General features: G+C 37.5%; 1 protein-coding gene across 1 annotated transcript in view; it reads left to right on the top strand.

Moving 5' to 3' along the window:
• Window positions 1–21,463, top strand: part of LOC145242612 (uncharacterized) — a 43,573-nt gene that overhangs the window by 22,078 nt on the left and 32 nt on the right. The window contains exon 3 of the mRNA XM_080105725.1: window positions 18,204–21,463. This exon is cut by the window's right edge and continues 32 nt beyond it. Coding sequence (XP_079961851.1) covers window positions 18,204–19,084 — 881 coding nt within the window. The 3' untranslated portion in view covers window positions 19,085–21,463. The remainder of the gene's footprint in view (window positions 1–18,203) is intronic.

Here is a 21,463-nt window from a genome sequence, read left to right as displayed (position 1 = left end):
GGAGGGAGATGCATTATCGAAGAGGGGGATATATATATTCAACCTTTGGAAGGGGAGCTTTCATTATACAAGACGATGACGACAAAACATGTTACCTTTAAATGACGAATGAAGACAAAAGGCTTTCATAGCAAATACAAGACATTTATTCATCCAGCTGGTGACGGAATTCGATGCCTGCTACGTTCCTACAGAGTCACATTTTCCTGACCCCCTTCGCTTCCTAAGGAGTTTCTGTCAGTCTTCCTGGACTCCTCCAACTAACTGCTCCAGACTGCCTCTTTTCTAGTCTAACTTAAGTGTATATATTAATTCTATACTTCTTTGTGATGTCGGCATGCAGTCCAAACATGTGAATTCCATGCACATGCTTCTGTGCACATTCTTTAATTCCATTGTTCCAACACAACTCTGTTTATTTGCACTGCAATGGATAATTCACTGCATTCCTGGAATCGTATCTAAATAACAAAAATGTATTCATTTTAACTTTTAATATCTGTGTTTGATGCCAGAATTCTCCTTCAATAATAATCTTCGATCCAAATTACTTCATGTCTAACTAAAAACCGGGAGCTGTCCCCTTCAATATACAACATTACATGGCAGTAGCTGGACACCCGGCGTTGCCCAGTCGTACAATATCTAAAAAAAATTTTTTTTTTTTTTAATTACATTTTCACCCCAAACAAGGCACATTGCCACTTTGATGTAGGGGGCTACTATCAGGGACATAAAATACAGGGGTACTATGTGGGGAGTTGGGCAGCAAGATGTCGGTTCATGTTACACTTGAACTTCTGCATGTCAGTACAATTGGAGAAGCAGGAACCCCGAAAGGAATTCCAAAGTCTAGCGGTTCTGGGGAAGAAACTACTCGAGTAGAAAGCTCTCTTACATCTAAGGATCTCAACTATGAAGGGGTGGGATTTTGCTGCTTGTTGGGTTTGTTGGGGTATTTACGTCGAGGAGGTACAAGTGCTTGCAGTTCGTCAGAGCATTCACCATTAAAGTACTTGTAGAACAGGCAGAGGGATGTACATTTCGTCGATGAGACAGAGGCTGAAGCTTAGATGACAGTTCAGGACCTATCAGGTTGGCGACTCTCTTTTGAACCTTGTCCAGGAGTGAGAGACTAGTAGCAGATGCACCAGTCCAAATATGACAACAATACTCCATACATGGGCGAATAGTGGCCTTATAGAGGTACAGGATACTTTCAGATAAAGAGTCTTTGGCCATTGCTAAAAGTGGTAGAGAAGGTTTCTTGTCATTATTGAAGGGAACAAGTTTAACATACTTAAACATGATATTTTCATTTATGCTGATTGTGTATGTATTATTATAGATTATTATAGATTATTATTAATATTAGATTATTATTATTGATCATTATATATTATGAGGAATAATTTGGCTAGTGGACTAATTCGCAAAAAAATAATAATGATGATAATGTTCATCAAATTCCGTCTGTGTTTGCAATATCACATCAGCTGATATTTGGGCTGGACGATGAATGCCCAGGAAAAGTCACTTCTGATTAATGTTTAGTTTTAAAATATGCAAACGAGAAAATGATTTGCAGCAATTTTAAATGGTACATCTTCCTTTATCGTAAATTGAACTCATTAATAAGAAAAAATTCAAATAAAATGGTGACGTACACCTGGGCTTGAACAGGGGATCATTCGATCTGTAGTCGAATGCTCTACGACTGAGCTATATGTCCAGATGACAATAGTTTTTTTTTTTTTTAAAGAAGAAATGATTTGCTGAGATTTTATTATTTCCCTTGACAGTGTAACAAAAAACATTTCCCTGTAAAGATTGTTATTTTTTTTTATCTATAAGAGAGAAAAGCTATTTTGAAGATGGGAGTTTTTCGATTTATCGGATGAATTTCTGTACAAAACATATCTAAGAACACTGTCAGATATATAAATTATCTTTGTGTGAAATTCATAAAAGGTAGGCTCAGTTTTAGAACCTATGAGGAAGGAACTCACAAGCACAAAGTGATTTTTATATAAGAGTTTAGATAATCATGTTGAGATGCCAGTACTTATTACATCACCAAAGTTAAGCAATGTTGAGCTTGGCCAGTATCAGTTGGTTTACCATTTGGGAAGATGAGACGCTATATGTAGGAAGACATTGACACCTCCCTGCAAGAACTGATATTGTAATCTCTGCTTACTAGGATATACATCTGACTGGGAACTGCTTGTGAATTTGATATTCCCTAGAAACTTCCTTCTTTAGGGGAAATTGGATCAACCCACCTAGGATGAATTCTACTTGCTTTTTGTCTTGTACATTCCAACAGAGTGATCTTTTTAAAATTCTAACCATGTATTTGTTGGGTAGTTTTTGAAATTCTTTTTCATGAGTTCAGTTGCTTCAACAATTACTAGAATGATGGAGATCTTTCGCTTGACCTTTTCTGCCTTTCATGTTTTTGGTCCCCCTGAAAAAGGAGGGATTGGATCTAGTAATTCACTCCCATTTGTTTGCACTTTAGTCATGGTAAAAGTAAATTTTTGCCAGAACGGATTTTCTAGGATAACTCTGGTTGGTTCCCCTAGGGAACATTATGGGGGTAAAATTGCACCAAAATTGTTCGTTCATTCATTTGTTCGCACTTTTCTTTTTTTTTTAAATTTTGCACAAACATTAGTCATGGTGAAAGTAAAATTTTCACTCATGGAGTGGGGACTCTGCATGCTCGGCTTGTTTTCTCTCTTTCTCTTTCCATCACGTATTGTCTTGCTTCACTTCCCTTTTCCTAGAAAGGACATCACGTGAACCCAAACGAACTGAAACTGCAAGAAATCTCATACCCCCCCCCCCATAAAACACAATGTGATGATACCAGCCTCAACTGATATCACGTGAGCTCGTTTTTTTGTCACTCAGAATCCAGTGAACACCCGGTTATTGTCAGTGAGCAATCACTGTTGATGATCTGTGTGAGGACTGCTAGTTAGTTTAGGGATGCCCAAATATAACAACAATACTCCATACATGGTCTGATAGACCTTGTAGGGATAGAGAGGAACCTCAGGTGTGATAAAATTGATTTTACGAGAAACAGACAGAGTAACAAGCAAGCACATGTTCCCGCACGGAAATTCTATAGCAAGCCCCACTCTCCCCAATGGTTTACTTCTGCTTGTGCAGCTGCCATTTGTCAAAGGCAGCATGCGTTCCACAGATTCAACCGACATAAGTCCAGCTCAAATAAACAGAAGTTTATAGAAGCTAGAAATAATTGTAAGAGAATGATAGAGACAGCTAAGACAGATTACTCTGAAACCACTAGAAAATGCATCGAAGCACAGAAATTAGGAACCCGGGATTTTTGGAAAATCTACAACAGCGTAGTAAATAATGGACAGTCAACTATTCCCCCACTATCAAACAATCATGAGGTGGCTTGCATGGCAACTGACAAGGCTAATCTGCTTGCCAGTCGGTTTGCCTCAAACTCCACACTGAACTCGGTACACCACTCCCTCCCTGATTTTCCTCTGTGAACAGACGCCGCACTAGACGATTTGAAAATCACCCCTTCTCAGGTTCATGCTATTATAAAAAACCTAGACACCTCAAAAGCATGTGGACCAGATCTCATCCCAGCTGTGCTATTAAAAAAAATGCTCTGCCGAGGTTGCTCCAGTTCTCTCCAAACTTTATAATAAATGCTTTAACGAATCTTGCTTTCCCGACTGCTGAAAAACCGCCTCTGTGGTACCAGTCTTCAAGAATTCTGGTGAAAGAACTGACCCACTAAATTATCGCCCCATTAGCCTCCTCCCGCTTTTCACCAAAATATTTGAGTCCTTAGTTAATCAAGCCCTAGTCCAGCATCTAACAGCTGCTAAACTCCTGACTGACAAACAATATGGATTCAGGCAGGATGTTGCATCCCTCTGCCTGTTCTACAAATACTTTAATGGTGAATGCTCTGACAAACTGCAAACACTTGTACCTCCCCGACGTAACTACCCCCGACAAACCCGACAAGCTACTAAGTCTCATCCCTTTACAGTAGAGATCCCTAGGTGCAAGAAAGCCTTTTACTCCAATAGTTTCTTCCCCAGAACTGCGGGTCTTTGGAACTCCCTTCCGGGATTCTGTTTTCCCAACTGCAATGATATGCAGAAGTTCAAGTGTAATGTTAACAAATATCTTTCTACTCATCTCCCTTCATAATGACCCCGCTAATTAGGTCCCTGATAGTAGCCCCCTGCTTCAAAGTGGCATTGTGCCTTGTTTGGGGTGAAAATTGAATAAAAAAAAAAAAAGAAAAAAAAAGAGTAATGGATTTAATATACGAACTCCATTGAATTGAAATAAGAAAATTGGGCGAATTTTCTTTTTTTTTTCCATCTTCTATTCACCGTTCTGGAAAGAAGACAATTGTTTTAAAAGGATTAAAATTTAATCGATTAGATAGAGCAAAAAACGCTCTTTAAAATTTCATCCATTTGTTGACAGTACTTCACAATCATAATGGTTTTGTCTGCATTCAAAAAAACTAATGGATGAGACCACCAAACAGTCAGCATGATCTTTTGGTGCACCTCTGGCTTCGGGAAGTGTTTTAAAGCTTTGTTGACATCTGACCACTGAGCTGAACGTCGCTGGTTATCGTAAAGAACCCACTTTTCATCACAAGTCAAAACCCGGTCGAGAAACGGGTTATTCTTGTTGCATAAAAGAATGGAAGATGACGGCATTTCTTTTGGTTGTCATTCAATTCATGAGGCACCCATTTATCAAGTTTTTTTTTGTCTTTCCAATCTCTCAACTACTTCTCGGCCTAGCTTGAATTGAAATAAAAAAAATTGTGTGAATTTGTTTTTTTCCACTTTGTATTCAACCTTCTGAAAAGAAGACAATTGTTTTAAAACGATTGTAATTTAGTCGATTAGATAGAGCAAAAAATGGTCTTTAAAATGATATATAATAAAGTAAAGGTATTATGACGTAAACTTATTTGAAAATACATCATTTGAAATCAAAATTCAAAATTCCACAAGATCCTTCTTAGTAATTGTCTGTATTTTTGAGATGAGGTGTTTTCATTGATTGAGATTGTCGGACTGACTTCCTCATCTTGGTTGTTATTGTCACAACGGTCTGCCTACCATACATACGCAGCATCTCCGAAAAGATTCAGAGAATATGTGCCCCCTACAACATCAGGACGGTATTCAAGAGCAAGTCAACACTCAGACGACACCTGGTACGAGTGAAGCCCCGCATGGAGGAGAACATGACCAAGAACTGCATATACTCCATCCCATGCAGTTGCAGAAAGGTTTACAAAGGTGAAACATGCCGCCCCTTTAAAGTAAGGGTGGAAGAACACCGAAAAGTGGTAACTAAAGAGGAGACAGAAAAATCGGGTATAGCCAACCATGTCTGGATGGAGAGGCGAAAAATAATAAACAAAGAGACCCACTGGAAAGTGAGAAAACTTAAAGAAACAGCTCACATGCTCGGACATAACAACCTACTGAGCAAACCAAGCATAGAGCTGAATGCAATTTGGACACTCTGATAGAGAGAGAAAACCTTGAATAACAACATAGGTTCAACATTAACAAAAACCAACTAAGAATTGTCCTAGTGACATATGGCCGAGTGATCCTAGACGTTGTATCAAAGTTTACAGTTACCCAAAGGTGCTGAGTTCAATCCTGAACGAAGGCAGTGAAAAGTAACATTCCAAACAGAGAATCAGTAACTATGTCCCAGAGCCTAGCTGGAGTCTGAACACGGTATCCCCGTAATAATAATAAAGGGTTGTGTTCGAGACTCCTAACAAACGGTTCTCCAGTTCGAAACAAAACACCTGATGAAGGCCGGAGGGCAAAACGGCCGAAACGTTGTGACTATAATAATCAAGATGAGGAAGTCAGTCCGACAATCTCAATCAAAATCCTTCTTGTCAACAGAAATACAAGAATTACAATCTTATGTGCTTAAATGCACAAAAGAACTTGGTCATTATGTAGCTTTATCACTACTTATAAGAGGTTATGGTCCATTTCAGTGGTGGAAGAAGACACAGGAGACCCTACTACTGCTGAGTAAACTGGCTTCAAAATATTTAAGTGCAGCACTCTTTAGTACAGTAACCTATAAGGAACAGACTGTGTCCTGAAAATAGAGAATAATGTTTCCACATTACAACTTAAAAGTATTCAACTTTAAATACTGAGGAGACTATGAAAGCAGAGGAGGCGGGCAGCAAGGATAAAAGAGGAAGTAGAACAACAGGTGCAGAACTTCAGCTTATAGTTATTCACTTCAAGAATTACAATTTGTACTTTGTAGTTGGTTTGTAATTTCTTTTTATCTAATTGTTTAATTATATTTATTTAAAAATTGGAAATTTTACTTTGTATTTTGTAATTTTATTTAATAAAGGCAAAAAGCTGTAATAGTGACCAGGCACTTAACAAATGTTAAGTTAAATCAGCAGTTACGATATTAATGAGTCATTTGGCAGTGATGAAATGCTTTAAATTTAATAGGAAAGAGAAAAGTAATTAATCAGCTGAGTAACTGGCAAAGTGACCGATTAATCGGTATACCCCTAGTGATGATTCTTAGGGAAGAAATCAGCATTATTGTGAGAGTTTTGTTGCTTTATATGGAACTAATTTTTCCCCAGTTTATTACTTTGACTATTTAAGGTGATGCAACATGATTGTTGAAAATTGGATAAAGCTGCAAAAATTCTGTAAAAGTATAAAAATAATAATAAAATTTTATGTACACATCTAACGCCAACGATTAAAAAAAAAATCATAATAAATGACAAACTCTTAGAATATCTGCATGAATGATAAACTGAAAAATGTAAATACCTATTAAAGAGAACTACCAGAGTATGAAAATATTTTCTTTTTTCTTTTTTTTTTTTGGACCATGCCTACAGAGACATTATGCAAGGAGTTGAGCAGCAAGATGTCTGTTCACATTACATTTAAATTTCTGCATGTTAGTACAGCTAGAGAAGCCAGAGACCACGAAGGAATTCCAAAGTCTAGCAATTTGAGGGAAGAAACTATTAGAATAAGAGGCTTCCCAGCATCTTGGGACCTCTACAGTGAAGGGGTGGGATTTTGCTGCTTGTCAAGTTAGTTGAAGGTATTTACATTTCATTAAAATAGTTGGATGTAATATGGCGTGAATGGGGCTGGAGCTTGGTCAATAATGATGTTAGGTTGGAGACTTATTTTTTGGCCTTTGTCCAAAACGGAGAGACTAGTGGTAAATGTACCACCCAAGATGTGGCAGCAGTATTCCATGCATGGATGAATGATGGTGTAAGCATTTTTCTAGCATGGTAGAGAGAGTCTACTTTCTTTGCAGCAGTCTTGGCAATATCTTCAATGTATTTGTTCCAGTTCAGCTTGCCTGTGAATGTTAAGCTGAAGAGTCTGAACGAAGAGCTTTCAGATAGCGTATTATTAGTCATAGTGATCGGTGTTTGAGATCGTGCCTGACTCCACAAAGTACATATGTACCTGACACACTCCTATCTGCTTAAAGCAGAAGATTCTCCATTCATTGGTAGTTGTGTTGTATTGTCTATTTATAAAGGATTGAGTGTTTGATTATCTTACAGAGTTAATGTCGTTGTGTGTGTGACATGTCATGTATTTTTCACATACCTCTGCTTCTTGGTCCATCTGGAACATCTCGTCTGGGAGAGAGACTGGTACCTGTTTTTGGGGACGAAGATTTATTTCACTCCAAGACGAGAAATTGGTTCTATAGTTTTTTATTCACCTTCCAGATCGATCGCAGAAGAATGGAAAGTGAATTTGGCCTATGTGGTTTCTTCTTCTAGGTCTTATTTCTACCACGTCAGCGTTCGTCCCCCCCCCCAACGAAGGGGGGGAGACAACGGCAAAGCCATCCGCGCTCTTCCAAGTCCCAACCAAATCTCCTCGATTCAGCTAACTTGATCACATGACTCACACGCAATCCAATCAGCTGATCTTGACTTCCGGTCAACGTGTCTACACTGTAACTCACACTCTTCCCTCTCTCTGTATCCATTCTCTAACAGTTGTTGTGTTCCAGTTCTATTAGATAAATGAGATCAATTAGGTTTCAAGAATCCTACAAAATAAGCAAGAACACCTTCAGAGCGATACCAGTTGGCTTTCGGCACACATGACATCTATAAACTAATCTATGTATATATAAAAGGCGAATGTGCGTGGGCATTTTTTGTATGTCTCGAAAAGGCTTTTTTCACCGACGCTCCCAGGGGGAGGTTATATCGCTTAGAAGAACTGTTTATATAGCCCACAGATCATAATATGTAGGATTTGCTAACGTGCGTTGCATCTACATTTATTTACGTTGATTTTTACAAAATTATTGCTATTTCAGCCCGTCTTGTGTTCGTTCAGCTTATTTTGTATAAAACCGAAACTAATTCAAAGCTAAGGCTGAGTCCGGGCAACTGCACCGGGGAACGTCTAGAAGCAATCAGCTTTGATCAATGTGGGGCCAAACTCCTTATATCAGACAATTGCTATTCAATCTGGACAATGGGGAGCTGGTTTCCCCCTCCTCAACGTCTTGAGGAAACAACTAGCCTGGGTAAACAAACCCAAAAGCTGTCCCGCAGCAAAAGTTAACTCTGCTGCTTCTATTTGACCTCATTAATGAGGTCAAATAGAAGGAGCAGAGTTAACTTTGCGGACACGTGTTAATTCTGTTTTTAATACTTTTAAATAAATTCAAACATGTTTCAGCTACTCTGTGTTGCTGGCCGAGCGGATAAACGTGACAGGTTTTTTGCACACTTTATCTAAAGGTTGTGAGTTCGAATTGTGGTGTGAGATGTCTTTTTTTTTTTTTTTTTTAAAGGTTTAATATTGAAGCAGGGTTATTTAAGCTATTTTTCACGTTCTGTTTTCTTTTTTGCTTTTATTTTTCAGATTTTTTAAAGAAGTTTTAACGTTCGTTTTTCTGTTTTTTTTTCATCACATTCGCGTTTTCTTTTTTTATTTTTCCGATTTTAAGAAATTTTAACATCGTTTGTTTGCCTTACGTTAGTTTTTTTTTTGTTTTTTTTTCGATTTTTTTAAGTTTAAACATTTTTTTTATAATATTTAAACATGGTGATTACTTAGCTTATTCTTTTGTTTTAATTTACCCCAGAGCACACACACCTCTAAACACCCGGGCGACGCCGGGTACCCCCTGCTAGTAGATAATAAAACTGAGTTGTCTGTTTTTTCGTCACAAGGTCGAATTTTAATATAGGAAAGATTTATTTTTTAAAAAAAGTGTGGGGGGGGAGATATATTCAATATTCATTTTTAACTAGCCTAGGTGCCTGGCGTTTCCCGGATGTTTAGAGGTGTGTGTTGAGGAAAAAAAAAGTGATATTAGGCAGGCAGGCTCGAACCCATACCGCAAAGGAGGAAAAGAATGTAAAAAAAAAACGTGACGTCTTTGCCGTTGCATCCATCGCCAAACCGAAAGTGGCAAATGTTTAAATTAAGGCTAGTCAATTGAAAAGAGGGGATGGCCTTTGAAAATCTCGGCAAAAAAGCGACCCCTCCCTGTAGAGAAGTGCCCAGTTGAGGGTGAAGGAATTAATGTAATGTTTTTAGCCATTTTTTGCTTTTGTGCTTCAAAACGATACTGATCTTGTGAAAATCTGTCGCCTTTGTTAAAAGTTTTAGACAGACCTACAAACATACATATATATATATACATTTAAACAGACAGGTGAGACTTATATTATAAATGTAGGGTAATTTTTTTTATTTTTACAAAACTTTTTAATAAAAAAATGCAGAAACTGAATTCTTCTTTTAAAATGAGTTCATTTTCTATGATTATGCAATTCATATTAACACTAGCATGTGGGGAGACGCCCGGCTTTATCTGGGCATAAAACACACTTAAATATGATATTTTAATTTGTCCAGGTTTCGTATATATTATGATAGTCGTGATTTCAAAAGTAAAAAAAAAGTATTTGGGTGCCATCAGCTAGAATTGAAACCGAAAGCAAAACTATAGCATTCAGAGCTGGCGATGTTACCACTGTTTTAACATGACACGCATATGAACTGATTAAAAATTAAAAATAAACTAAGATGAATGTATAAAATATATAACGATTTTTTTAATTTTGACCCATTTTTAACCCCTTAAAAACTATTTTAATTGGCTAAAAACCCATGAAAAAATGGTCCATAAAAAATCCAATCATTTGAGGCTCTGCAACTTTTAGTTTTGGAGGATATAGAGTTTGAAAATATGGAGACAGACAGACAGACACATAGCCTTTTATATATTAGATTATTATACTTATTTTTTTTTTCACATGGTAGTCACCACTTATCAAGGCCCGGAAGCCACTCGGGGATAAGGGTTATTGCATGTACAGTAATCAATGGGATAGTATCGTAGTAATTGTTAGTATTGGAGATTTGATAAAGTTTCTTACTTAAGGGGGCGGTTCATCAGGAATTTGTTTATATTGGACTTGAAGACATCCAAGTTGTAGTCAGGTGGGAAACAGGCAAACGGAAGAGAGTTCCACAGGCGTGCACTTCTAAGAAAGAAGCTTTGTTCATGGATAAAGATTGGGGAAAATTTCGCTTCAGCTAGATGAATGTTTACCGTGAAAGATTGGCGAGAGGGTACCAGAGATTGGAGCTCAGACGAGCACTTGCCATGGAAATAACGATAAAACAAAGACAGGCTTGCAACCTCTCTCCTACAGAAGAGACATTGCAGGGAAGAGAAAAGGGCATCCCCCACTAAGCCACGAAGTCCTTTTGTACTCTGTCAAGGCAGGATAGGCTGTTTTTAGCAGCTCCTGCCCAGATGTGGCAGCAGTATTACATCCTTGGACGTACTTGGCTTTTATATAGATAGAGAATTGCATCAGTAGTGAGATATCTTCTAGAGCGGTAGAAGGATCCCACCATCTTTCCAGCAACCTTGGCAACAGACTTGATGTACATGTTCCATTTCAGATCAGGAGTAAAGGTCAAACCCAGAATCTTGTCAAAACACGGGGCCTCACCCAGACGAGAGCCATCCATCACAATTGATGCTAGATGGGGATCAGAGCGTTGATGATGTAAGGATAGGAGTTTGGTTTTGGATGCATTAAAGGTAACCAGCCACATCTTCCCCCACTGAACCACGCGCTCGAGATCAGAGGAGAGAGAATCAGAGAGAGCTTTGTCATTTACAGCCTTTGACAGTATTAATTTGAATTCCAAATTTGGAAAAAAAAAAACTTAAGTGTCAACTGTTGTTAATTGCCATCTACAATTTATCAATAATCACCAGAGTTTTGGCCATTGCTGAGATGGCTTGCTCCTTATTGACTAAGTTATCGTTTTAGTCCTGTGCAGTTCTAGGATGTCCATTCTCCCAGGCTTTACCTTTCCCTTTTGAGAAGGACTTAGTTTATTGCTAATCGCATGAGGCGACCCTACCTGACTTTTTTGCAAGCCAGTGCTCTTCCTCTTGGGTGCTGGATTTTCAAATCTCACTTTCCGACCCTTGTGTCACATCGTGAGAGGGGGATAAATAACTTGTAGCAACGACCGTCGGGAATTCTCCCGATTACAATGGATTACCAATGTTGCTTCAACCAGTTATGTTTACGCATTTCATCTTTATAGCTGCCATAGAGGAGTGGGATCAGTCTCTCTCTTTCTCTTGTGATGTCACTAGCAGCCGCAGTAGCAACCTGTCCCTCTTGGTGTAAGAACAACAGTACACATTCTCGTGCTGTTGTTCATAGTCATCAGTCTTGAATAACAACCAATTTGATTTGGCCTTTAATATTCTTTGATATTCTTTGATATTCTTTAATATTCTTTAATATTCTTTGATATTCTTTAATATTCTTTAATATTCTTTGATATTCTTTAATATTCTTTGATATTCTTTAATATTCTTTGATATTCTTTAATATTCTTTGATATTCTTTAATATTCTTGGATATTCTTTAATATTCTTTGATATTCTTGGATATTCTTTAATATTCTTTGATATTCTTTAATATTCTTTAATATTCTTGGATATTCTTTAATATTCTTTGATATTCTTTGATATTCTTTAATATTCTTTAATATTCTTTGATATTCTTTAATATTCTTTGATATTCTTTAATATTCTTTGATATTCTTTAATATTCTTTGATATTCTTTAATATTCTTGGATATTCTTTAATATTCTTTGATATTCTTGGATATTCTTTAATATTCTTTGATATTGTTATCAAGAAATAAACAAATTGTTTATCAAGAAATAAACAAATTGCACATGCGAGGAATCATTCCGATTAAATTTCATGTGCCTAGGTCTTAAAAGGCTGAAAGTATTTAACGCCGCCACACCACACAATTTATTTGAAGCTTAAGTAACCAATGTAGTATTCTTTTAAATAAACATTTACATGGTCATTCCAAAAGTAATGCCTCCTTTTTTTTAACTCAAAAACTAAAACATTGAAGAGCTGTTAGGTTGACAACCTAATAGCTCTGCAATGTTTTAGTTTTCAAGTTAAAAAAAAAAAATTGTTTTAAAATGATTGTAATTTAAACGATTAGATATATCTTGCGGAATTTTTAATTTTGATTTCAAATGATCCATTTTCAAATAAGTTTTCGTTATAATACCTTTACTTTATATATCATTTTGAATAGTACTTTTCGCTCTATCTAGTCGCTTAAATTACAATCCTTTTAAAACAATTATGTCTTCTTTTCAGAACGTTGAATAAAAGAAGGGGGGAAAAAGGCAAATTCATACAATTTTCTTATTTCAATTCAAGCTAGGCCAAAAAACTGCTGAAACAGCTCACAATATCAATGAAGCTTTGGCCCAAGAATCACTACTGAACGCACAGCACTATGGTGGTTTCAGAAATTTTGTGGCAGCGATAAGTCTTGAAGATGATGAGAATAGTGGTTGGCCATCAGATGTTGACAACGATCAATTAAAGAGTCTTAGTCGAAGCCAATCCATGCACAAATGTTCGAGAACTTGCTTCTGAATTAAAATGTAATGTATACAATGATTTCCAACCACTTGAGAGAGATTAGAAAGATAAAAATCTTGATAAATGGATGCCTCAAGAATTGAACGACAACCAAAAGAAATGTCATCTTCCTTTCTTTTATGCTACAAGAATGACTCATTTCTCGACTGGGTTGTGACTTGTGATAAAAATTGGGTTCTTTACAACAAGTGGTGATGCTCAGGTCAGAGGTTTGATGCTGACGAAGCTCCACGACACTTCCTGAAGCCAGAGTTGCACCAAAAGAAGGTCATGCTGACTGTTTGGTGATCTGCGACCTGTCACATCCATTACAGTTTTTTTTAATGTAAACCATTACGGCGGAAGAAGTACTGTCAACAAATCGATGAAGTGCATCAGAAATTTCGGCCACAACACCTAGCATTAGTCAACAGAAAAGACCCAGTTCTCCTCCACAACAATGCCTGACCCGCACGTTGCTAAACCGATCCTGCAGAAGTTGAACGAATGCCTCATCTTCCATACTCTCCACGATCCTGGATATGACCTAAAACTATATCCGATGGTGAGGGCCCCACCTTGTGGGCCTTGAGGAGTGTGGAGCCACCCTTTAATTGCCATTGCTCCCAGGTCCACTCTGACCCGGAGTGGTAGTACCAGTTAGGGTCCCAACTATGGGTTAAATAGAATCTGACTTAAAAATATATATATATATACTCCATTAAAAATCGCTCCTCAAAATAACTAGATTCGGCATTAAATAACCTGAAAAAGGTTGATATGCCGTAAAACAAAAACAAGCAACCAATCCATACTCTCCAAACCTCCGACTACCATTTTTTCAAGCATCTCGACAACAGTGTGAGAAATGCATAAAAAATCTAAATGATATCAAAAACGCCTTCAGCCACTTAATTGCCATCAGAACACAAGATTTTTTACGTTACTTTCATAAATACATTTGTTTTGCGGTGGCAAAAGTGTGTTGATTCTGATGGTGCTTTTTTCGATCAGTAAATTTTTCTTTGAGCCGAGATATGTTCATCTGAACTTAAAAGTTGAAAACCGCAAGAACTTTCTTGTCAACCTCATACGAAGATGGGAGTGCTACCATTAAAACAAAAAAATCTTTTTTGTGCTCTAGAATTTATTTTTAACACCGTTTTTAATGCACTGAAGCCAGCCTCTTTTGAGGCCTCGGACATAAAAGTCTGGAGCGTGCTTTGTCACTCACATCTTTGTTGCCACTCTGAAGTTGACAAATGCATCTCCTAACTGTGCTGACATCAACTGCATTGGTTTCGTAAACATTCAACAGATGCTGGTGAATGTTAATCGCGTCAATTTTTTCTGCATTGAGAAATTCAATGATTTATCTTTGCTTCTGACATATATTTATGACTGGTTGCTTTCTTAGTCTCACACCATCAATATCTGCAACAGAGATGAAACTCTCAGGTCATGAGTGGATAAGTTTAATCATCATAACAATGCAATCCCTTCTGATACATTCTGATGGAATAAAAAATAAGAGGCATTATTTTTGGAATACTCGTTGTGTTTATTTAAGAATTAAAAATCAACTTTGACGGTATATGTCAGCATCAGACTGAAGAGTTGAAATTGATGTTTTAAATTGGCGAATACCGTTTTGTGCAAAAAAAAAAAAAAAAAATCTGTCATTCTTTTTCTTCCCACTGACGCGTACAAAAAATAACTCTGAATGAGCAAAGCCATCTTCTCATGTCTTCTTCTCTTCTTTTCTTCTTCACTTCCTCTTTTTTTCTTCTTCTTCTTCTTCTTCTTCTTCTTCTTCTTCTTCTTCTTCTTCTTCTTCTTTGCCTCTTCTTCTTCTTCTTCTTCTTCTTCTTCTTCTTCTTTGCCTCCTCTCTTCTTCTTCTTCTTCTTCTTTGCCTCCTCTCTTCTTCTTCTTCTTCTTCTTCTTCTTCTTCTTCTTCTTCTTCTTCTTCTTCTTCTTCTTCTTCTTCTTTGGCTCCTCTCTTTTTCTTCTTCTTCTTTGCCTCCTCTCTTCTTCTTCTTTTTCTTTACAAAAATCACAATTACATTCAGTTGCTCTTCCAAAAAAAACAACACAAAACGTCTTCATATACAATATGTAATCGCAACAGCATCACAATTTGCATATCTCTCTTTTCTTTGTACTGGACAGATTCCAGGTTCGAATGACGGCGGTTCTTGTGCACATCCTATTTTGTAACCTCAGTAAACCAACGGAGTTTTGTTCAGTTCTGCTACAAAAATTTGTGTTGTTTCTTTTTGTGTTGTTTTTTTTTTTGCTTTTCATCCTCGTGGTGTGCTGTTGCTAGAACGACAAAAGTCGTGTGGTCTTAAATGGTGATTTTTTTTTTTCTATTATCTTCTTCAAAATGTTCCAATCAAGAGAATTTCGCTTATGTGAAATAAATTTTTTTCATTGATGTAAGTGTTAATTGTAATTCACACAATGACCTTGCATGCATGGTACAATTGGGTAAAATGCTATCAAAACCAAACTCCTATCTTTTCACTACCTGTGCTCTGATCCTCATCGAAATGAATGTCTCACGTTCACAGGAAACATGAGTTGGAAAAATTACATTGAGAGCATTGCCAGGACCGCTGCAAAAAAGGTAGGTTCTCTCTACTTTGCTAGAAAGCTACTAATGCCCGAAAGTATTCTGTACCTCTATAAGGCCACCATTCGCCCATGTATGGAGTATTGTTGTCATATTTGGGCTGGTGCATCTGCTACTAGTCTCTCACTCCTAGACAAGGTTCAAAAGAGAGTCGCCAACCTGATAGGTCCTGAACTGTCATCTAAGCTTCAGCTTCTGTCCCATCGATGAAATGTAGCATCCCTCTGCCTGTCCTACAAGTACTTTAACGATAAATGTGCCGACGAACTGCAAGCACTTGTACCTCCTCGACGTAAATACCCCCGACAAACACGACAAGCAGCAAAATCCCACCCCTTCACAGATGTAAGAGAGCTTTCTACTCCAGTAGTTTCTTCTCCAGAACCGCTAGACTTTGGAATTCCCTTTCGGGTTCCTGCTTCTCCAATTGTACTGACATGCAGAAGTTCAAGTGTAATGTGAACCGACATCTTGCTGCCCAACTCCCCACATAGTACCCCTGTAGCATATGTCCCTGATAGTAGCCTCCTACATCAAAGTGGCAATGTGCCTTGTTTGGGGTGAAAATGTAATAAAAAAACAAACAAAAAAGTCTTGACGAAACACCTTGCTTTGACAAACTTCTGGAACTGACCTTTACTCCTGATCTAAAATGGAAGATGGACATTAGATTCGTTGCCCAAACCACTGGAAAACTGGTTCAGTCATTTTACTGCTCCAAAAAGTATCTTGTTTCTGACACAATTCTCTACCCGTATAAGGACCAAATACATCCTAAGCTGGAGTATTGTTGCCACATCTGGGGAGAAATTACTTGACAAGGTACAAAACCATCTTTAAAATCTAGTGGGTGAGTACCTTTTTGCCTCCCTACTCCCTCTTTCTCACATGAAAGACGTTGGGAGTCTATCTTTGCTCTATTGTAACATTTTTCTGTGCACACACACACACACACACACATACACACACACACACACACACACATACGTATATATTAAAATGCTAAAAAAAAACTGATAATTTATGTGGATACATCAGTTACATTTTTGGAATATATTTTAGGAAAAGGCAAAAACCAACCCTAGCCACAAGTAGGATTGACAAATACGAAGTCGGTTCGACCGTATCAGTTTCTAACATTTCAGTTTCTTTGTATGACCGCCTAAATAGCAATACCAAATTAACTGAACTTGTGAAATGGAATTGGGATATCATTCAGAAGCTAATGGATGATGTTAATAAAGAAACACAGACCTTAAATCTAATTGTAAAGGATTAGACGTATGGTCTACATAGTCTGTAATCCCAAACAGAAGTCTCCAGACCTTATCATGATAAACCCTAGGAGTAAACGATACTAAGATCCCTGCAGAGTTAAGGCTTTGGAGGGAATGTTGTGTTGTGTCCACCCTATGGATAATAATGAACTCTTCCACTTATTATAAAGATAGGAGAATATGTCTCTTGGCGATTAGGCACAAGTTATGCACACATGGCAGTCGGACTGACATACACCCACACTTTTCATTTGTTGTATTTGCTTTTCTGTTGAATAAATTTTGTTTCCACTAATTACCGAGATGTGTCTTACGTCTGGACCCTTATAGGACCACAACAATATATAAGATATTTGTGATGTAATCGACTAAAAATGATCTCATTGGATTCAAACTCAGTATAAACGAGGGGTATTCTAATAGTAATGCCTCCTATTTTTTATTCCATCCAAATGGATCTGTACAGATTGAAAATAGTATTGTTATGATGACTGAACTTATGCATTCAATTTAAATTTGTTATTAATAATAATAGTTCAAATAACACAAAAAATAATTGTAAATACTCATCTCAAAAATATACATTCATCATATACAAAAAAGCAGAATGGATCTGAATTTATTAATAACAAAATTAAAAAAAAACAAACTTGGTGCTATTTGCGTTTTAAATTTCTAACGGTTGTGTTCGTTGGGAAAGCAAAAAAAACAAACATTTTTTAACTAGGCATCAAATAACATCCAGTGTGAATGCACTTGAAAATGGCCGGAGGTTACATCAGCCGAAATGTTGTGAAAAAAAACGACCTAGATAAGAATAATAGTCCAATTAATACAAAAAATATAATTTTATTTATTTATTTTTTTTGTTTCTCTTCCTTGTTTTATTGTCCATTGTTATTTTGCTTCAAAAACAAAACAACTAATTTTTTTTCACTTTTTTTTTGTTTCTCTTTCTCTAGGTGAGCAGCCCGTATTTTACCATTTTATTTGCTTAAAATATATAATGTACATTATTATTTATTCATTTGAAACTTTCAATGAAAGTATATTCATTTCCGAACAAAATGTTGGTATTTTGAGGACTTAAGGTGCTTTTGTTTTTAAGAGAACCTCCATGAAATCTGTAATTATCCATAGCGTTTTATCGTCCATGCATATTGTTACAAAAACAAAACAACTAATTTTTTCATTGTTTTTTTTTTTTTGTTTCTCCTCCTCTAGGTGAGCGGCCGTTTAAATGTGCGCTCTGTCCGAAGGCGTTTTCGCAACAAGGCAACATGAAGATCCACATGAGGACTCATTCGGGGGTGAAGCCGTACAGGTGCGAGACCTGCGACAAGTGCTTCTCGCAGAAGAATAATCTGCGCAATCATATCCGAACACACACCGGAGAGAAGCCCCACCGGTGTGCCGTTTGCCACAAGTCCTTCGCGCAGGTCACGAACCTGAACAACCATGAACGCACGCACACGCTTGACGAACTCCGGCAGGTTTTCATTCCGCACCATGCACCAAATCCTCACCAACAACAGCAGCAGCCGCCACCCCCTCCCCCGCCACCACCACAACACCACTCCCACCACCCCCAGCAAGGACTCCTCCCCTCATCAACACCTTCATCGCCCTCTATCTCCGTATCCCTACCCGCATCGTCCATATCGACGTCGTCTTCCCTACCTTCGACCGTGCGACCCCAAGTGCTGAAGATTCCGACCACCTGGATGATGTCCATGCCCATGACGACGGCAGCACCCATCTCCTCGTCGATGTCATCCTCCGCCCTTCCTTCTTTGTCAAACTCGTCTCACTACTTACAACCACCACATCATCCCCAGCACCAAATGCCACCTGGGTCGCACCTCCCTCCCCTACCTACAATCCCCATGCCGCCTAACTGGCAAAATGGTTACACTAGTTGTTCAGCTCGCGGTCTGCCGACATCTATGCAATCGCCTGTTCCTTCGTCTCCAAGGTGGACCACCCCTGTAGGTATGGTCGGTGCACAAAATGCGTTCGCAGGTATGCTTCTCATCCCGGATGATAAAATGGACACACAGGATCTTCCTGAGAATCTCACACGGCGCTGGCAAGTAAACTCTTGAAGTAAAATGTAGCATCAGGTATTGACCAATAAGAACATGCCAAAAACAAACACGTTGCCCATCTGAACACGTTATCCATCTAAACACATCACTGATCTAAACATGTTGCCCATCTAACCACATCACTGATCAAAACATGTCACGCATCTGAACATGTCGCCCATCTAAACACATTGCTCATCTAAGCACATCCCTTATTTAGACAATTGACCATTACTCCAATGTTGTTCCATTTAAGTCTCTGACAATTTTGTTTCCGGTTAAGGCTATGCAATGTATCACTTTATAAAAAGGGATTGCGTTTTAGGCCTTAAATGACCACCAAAAAAGGCTGATATGTCTTCAAAAAAAAAAAAAAAAAAATTGATGGAATGGTCACAGAGTAAACTGCCATCTTTGAATTTATCAAAACAATGATTAAAATGGCCAATACTCACTCTGTTCTCTATCGTGGTCGTTTTCAAGAATTCCAAACAGCAAAAGTCAAGTATAATGGTTTATTTGTGCTTCTAAACGAAAGGAAACACGAATTTATAAATACATTATTATCGTTTCCAAGATATTTTATAATACACCTTGTTCAAATAAGATGGCTGTCATTTGACACTAATGAGTTACTTTCCCTTGACTATGACTACCAGATTTACCTCCCCTTTTCTTTTAAGCTTGTTACGTTTCGCCTCTTTGACAGTAAATTTAATTGAAAAATTCAGTTTAATGCGGTGTGATTAGTGCTATGATATGCTAAAATAAAATTGATAGTATTTAAACTTCTGCAACCTCTCACACTTCTTGCAAAGAATTACATTAGTTGCATTGACCTTCTTCTGCTGTTATGAAATTGTAACAAAGGAAGAACAGACTTCCTCTTCAATCCGCTCTGGTTTTAAGCCATTTTTACCAATCATAGTAAATAATAAAAGCAGGATCCCTCCCCTCTAAACACGAGGTTACTAGTAACGTAAACTAGATGCTCAAGCCTTGCTAGAGCATCTAATCTAAGAGAAAGGAAAGTCTAAAATGACATCAGTTCTTTTCTATATTACCTTCAGTAATTTTAGATCTCTCTTCGTGATTGAACATAAACGGCGAATCAAGAGAAATGCTGTTGAGGATTAAGCAACCTTTGTATTATTATCATTATTATTATTATTATTATTATTATAAACTCTTAGTCTCAGAGGCACTCTTCTCAAGGTTTTAGAGTTAATATTTTAGTAAGTACCTTTAAAAGTTAACCCTTTACCACCAGAATTTTTTTATGCAATAAATAAATTTGATCATGAAATTCACATATGACGGAAGTTAGCATGCAAATGGCGCAGAAACATAAACAAACCCCTCATTCACTTGTTGAACCATACATAGATCTGTACTAGTTGGGCTGACAAGCCGTAAGTAAGAAATATTTCTTATACAGGTGTATTTTGAAAGGCAACTTGAAAGTACAATTTGGCGGAATCCATCCATCCAGTGCAGCCGCAGCCAAGATTGACTACACAAGTTTGTAGTGTAATTCGAATCTTGTTGGTAGCTGAATACTTGATGCTTCGCCAGGGCTATCAAGAGTATTTTTTATCGTGATGCCTACCACGGCTTTAGAGAGTCCCATCTGCCCTCGAGAGAAAGATAGACTGCACTAGTTTCTCCACCTGGTATTTTACCTCGTGGTACATACAGCGCCTCGCCTTCCCAAATGGTCACCCCTCCGGTACTCGCCTGGCTCAACGTTGTTTAACTTTGGTGATCTGGTGAGAACTGATGTGTCAAGGTGATTGTGCCGTATATCTAATCTATGCTTTATATTTGGTAGAAAAAGGTTAATATTGTAAATCTGATTTTGTTTTTTTTCTGCTATGATCACTGCTTATTTTAAAGGACAAATCAGATTTCAAAATAGAACATGAAAACTTATAAAATTTGCAGTCCTTAACAATCGATACCTTATTCTGCTGAATTTCTGTTGGGACTTTGTGAGTTCTTGGTCCAAGAACAGCCGAATTCCACTGTGGCTTTGAGCAGATGTCAGTCATATTTAGGACTGAAAGCAGAGTAAAATCGTTATTTCAAATGAGTTCTCTGGTTATTATTTCGGTATCAAATGCATGTAGTGGTTACGGACTAAAAACATGGGCTTGGCATGCCGGGTTCAAGCACTGTCGGATCTACATTAATTTTACTAATATTCTTAAATGCATATATTCACCTTTCACCTTTAAATTGAATAGTAGGGTAAACTGAACTCTCTCTCACTAGTCTTTCTCTGCTTATTAAGTGTAACAAAATAAGAAAATAAATGAAAACAACAGGATGATGCATTTAAATATAATCTTTACTTAACACACACACATACAAAATATTTAACATAAACAAAAACAA

The sequence above is a fragment of the Euprymna scolopes genome, chromosome 21 (assembly GCF_053919585.1).
Source record: "Euprymna scolopes isolate OS-2025 chromosome 21, ASM5391958v1, whole genome shotgun sequence".
Classification (NCBI taxonomy): domain Eukaryota; kingdom Metazoa; phylum Mollusca; class Cephalopoda; order Sepiida; family Sepiolidae; genus Euprymna; species Euprymna scolopes.
Note: the sequence above shows the minus strand (reverse complement) of the source record. Positions and strands in the feature narration are given on the sequence as shown.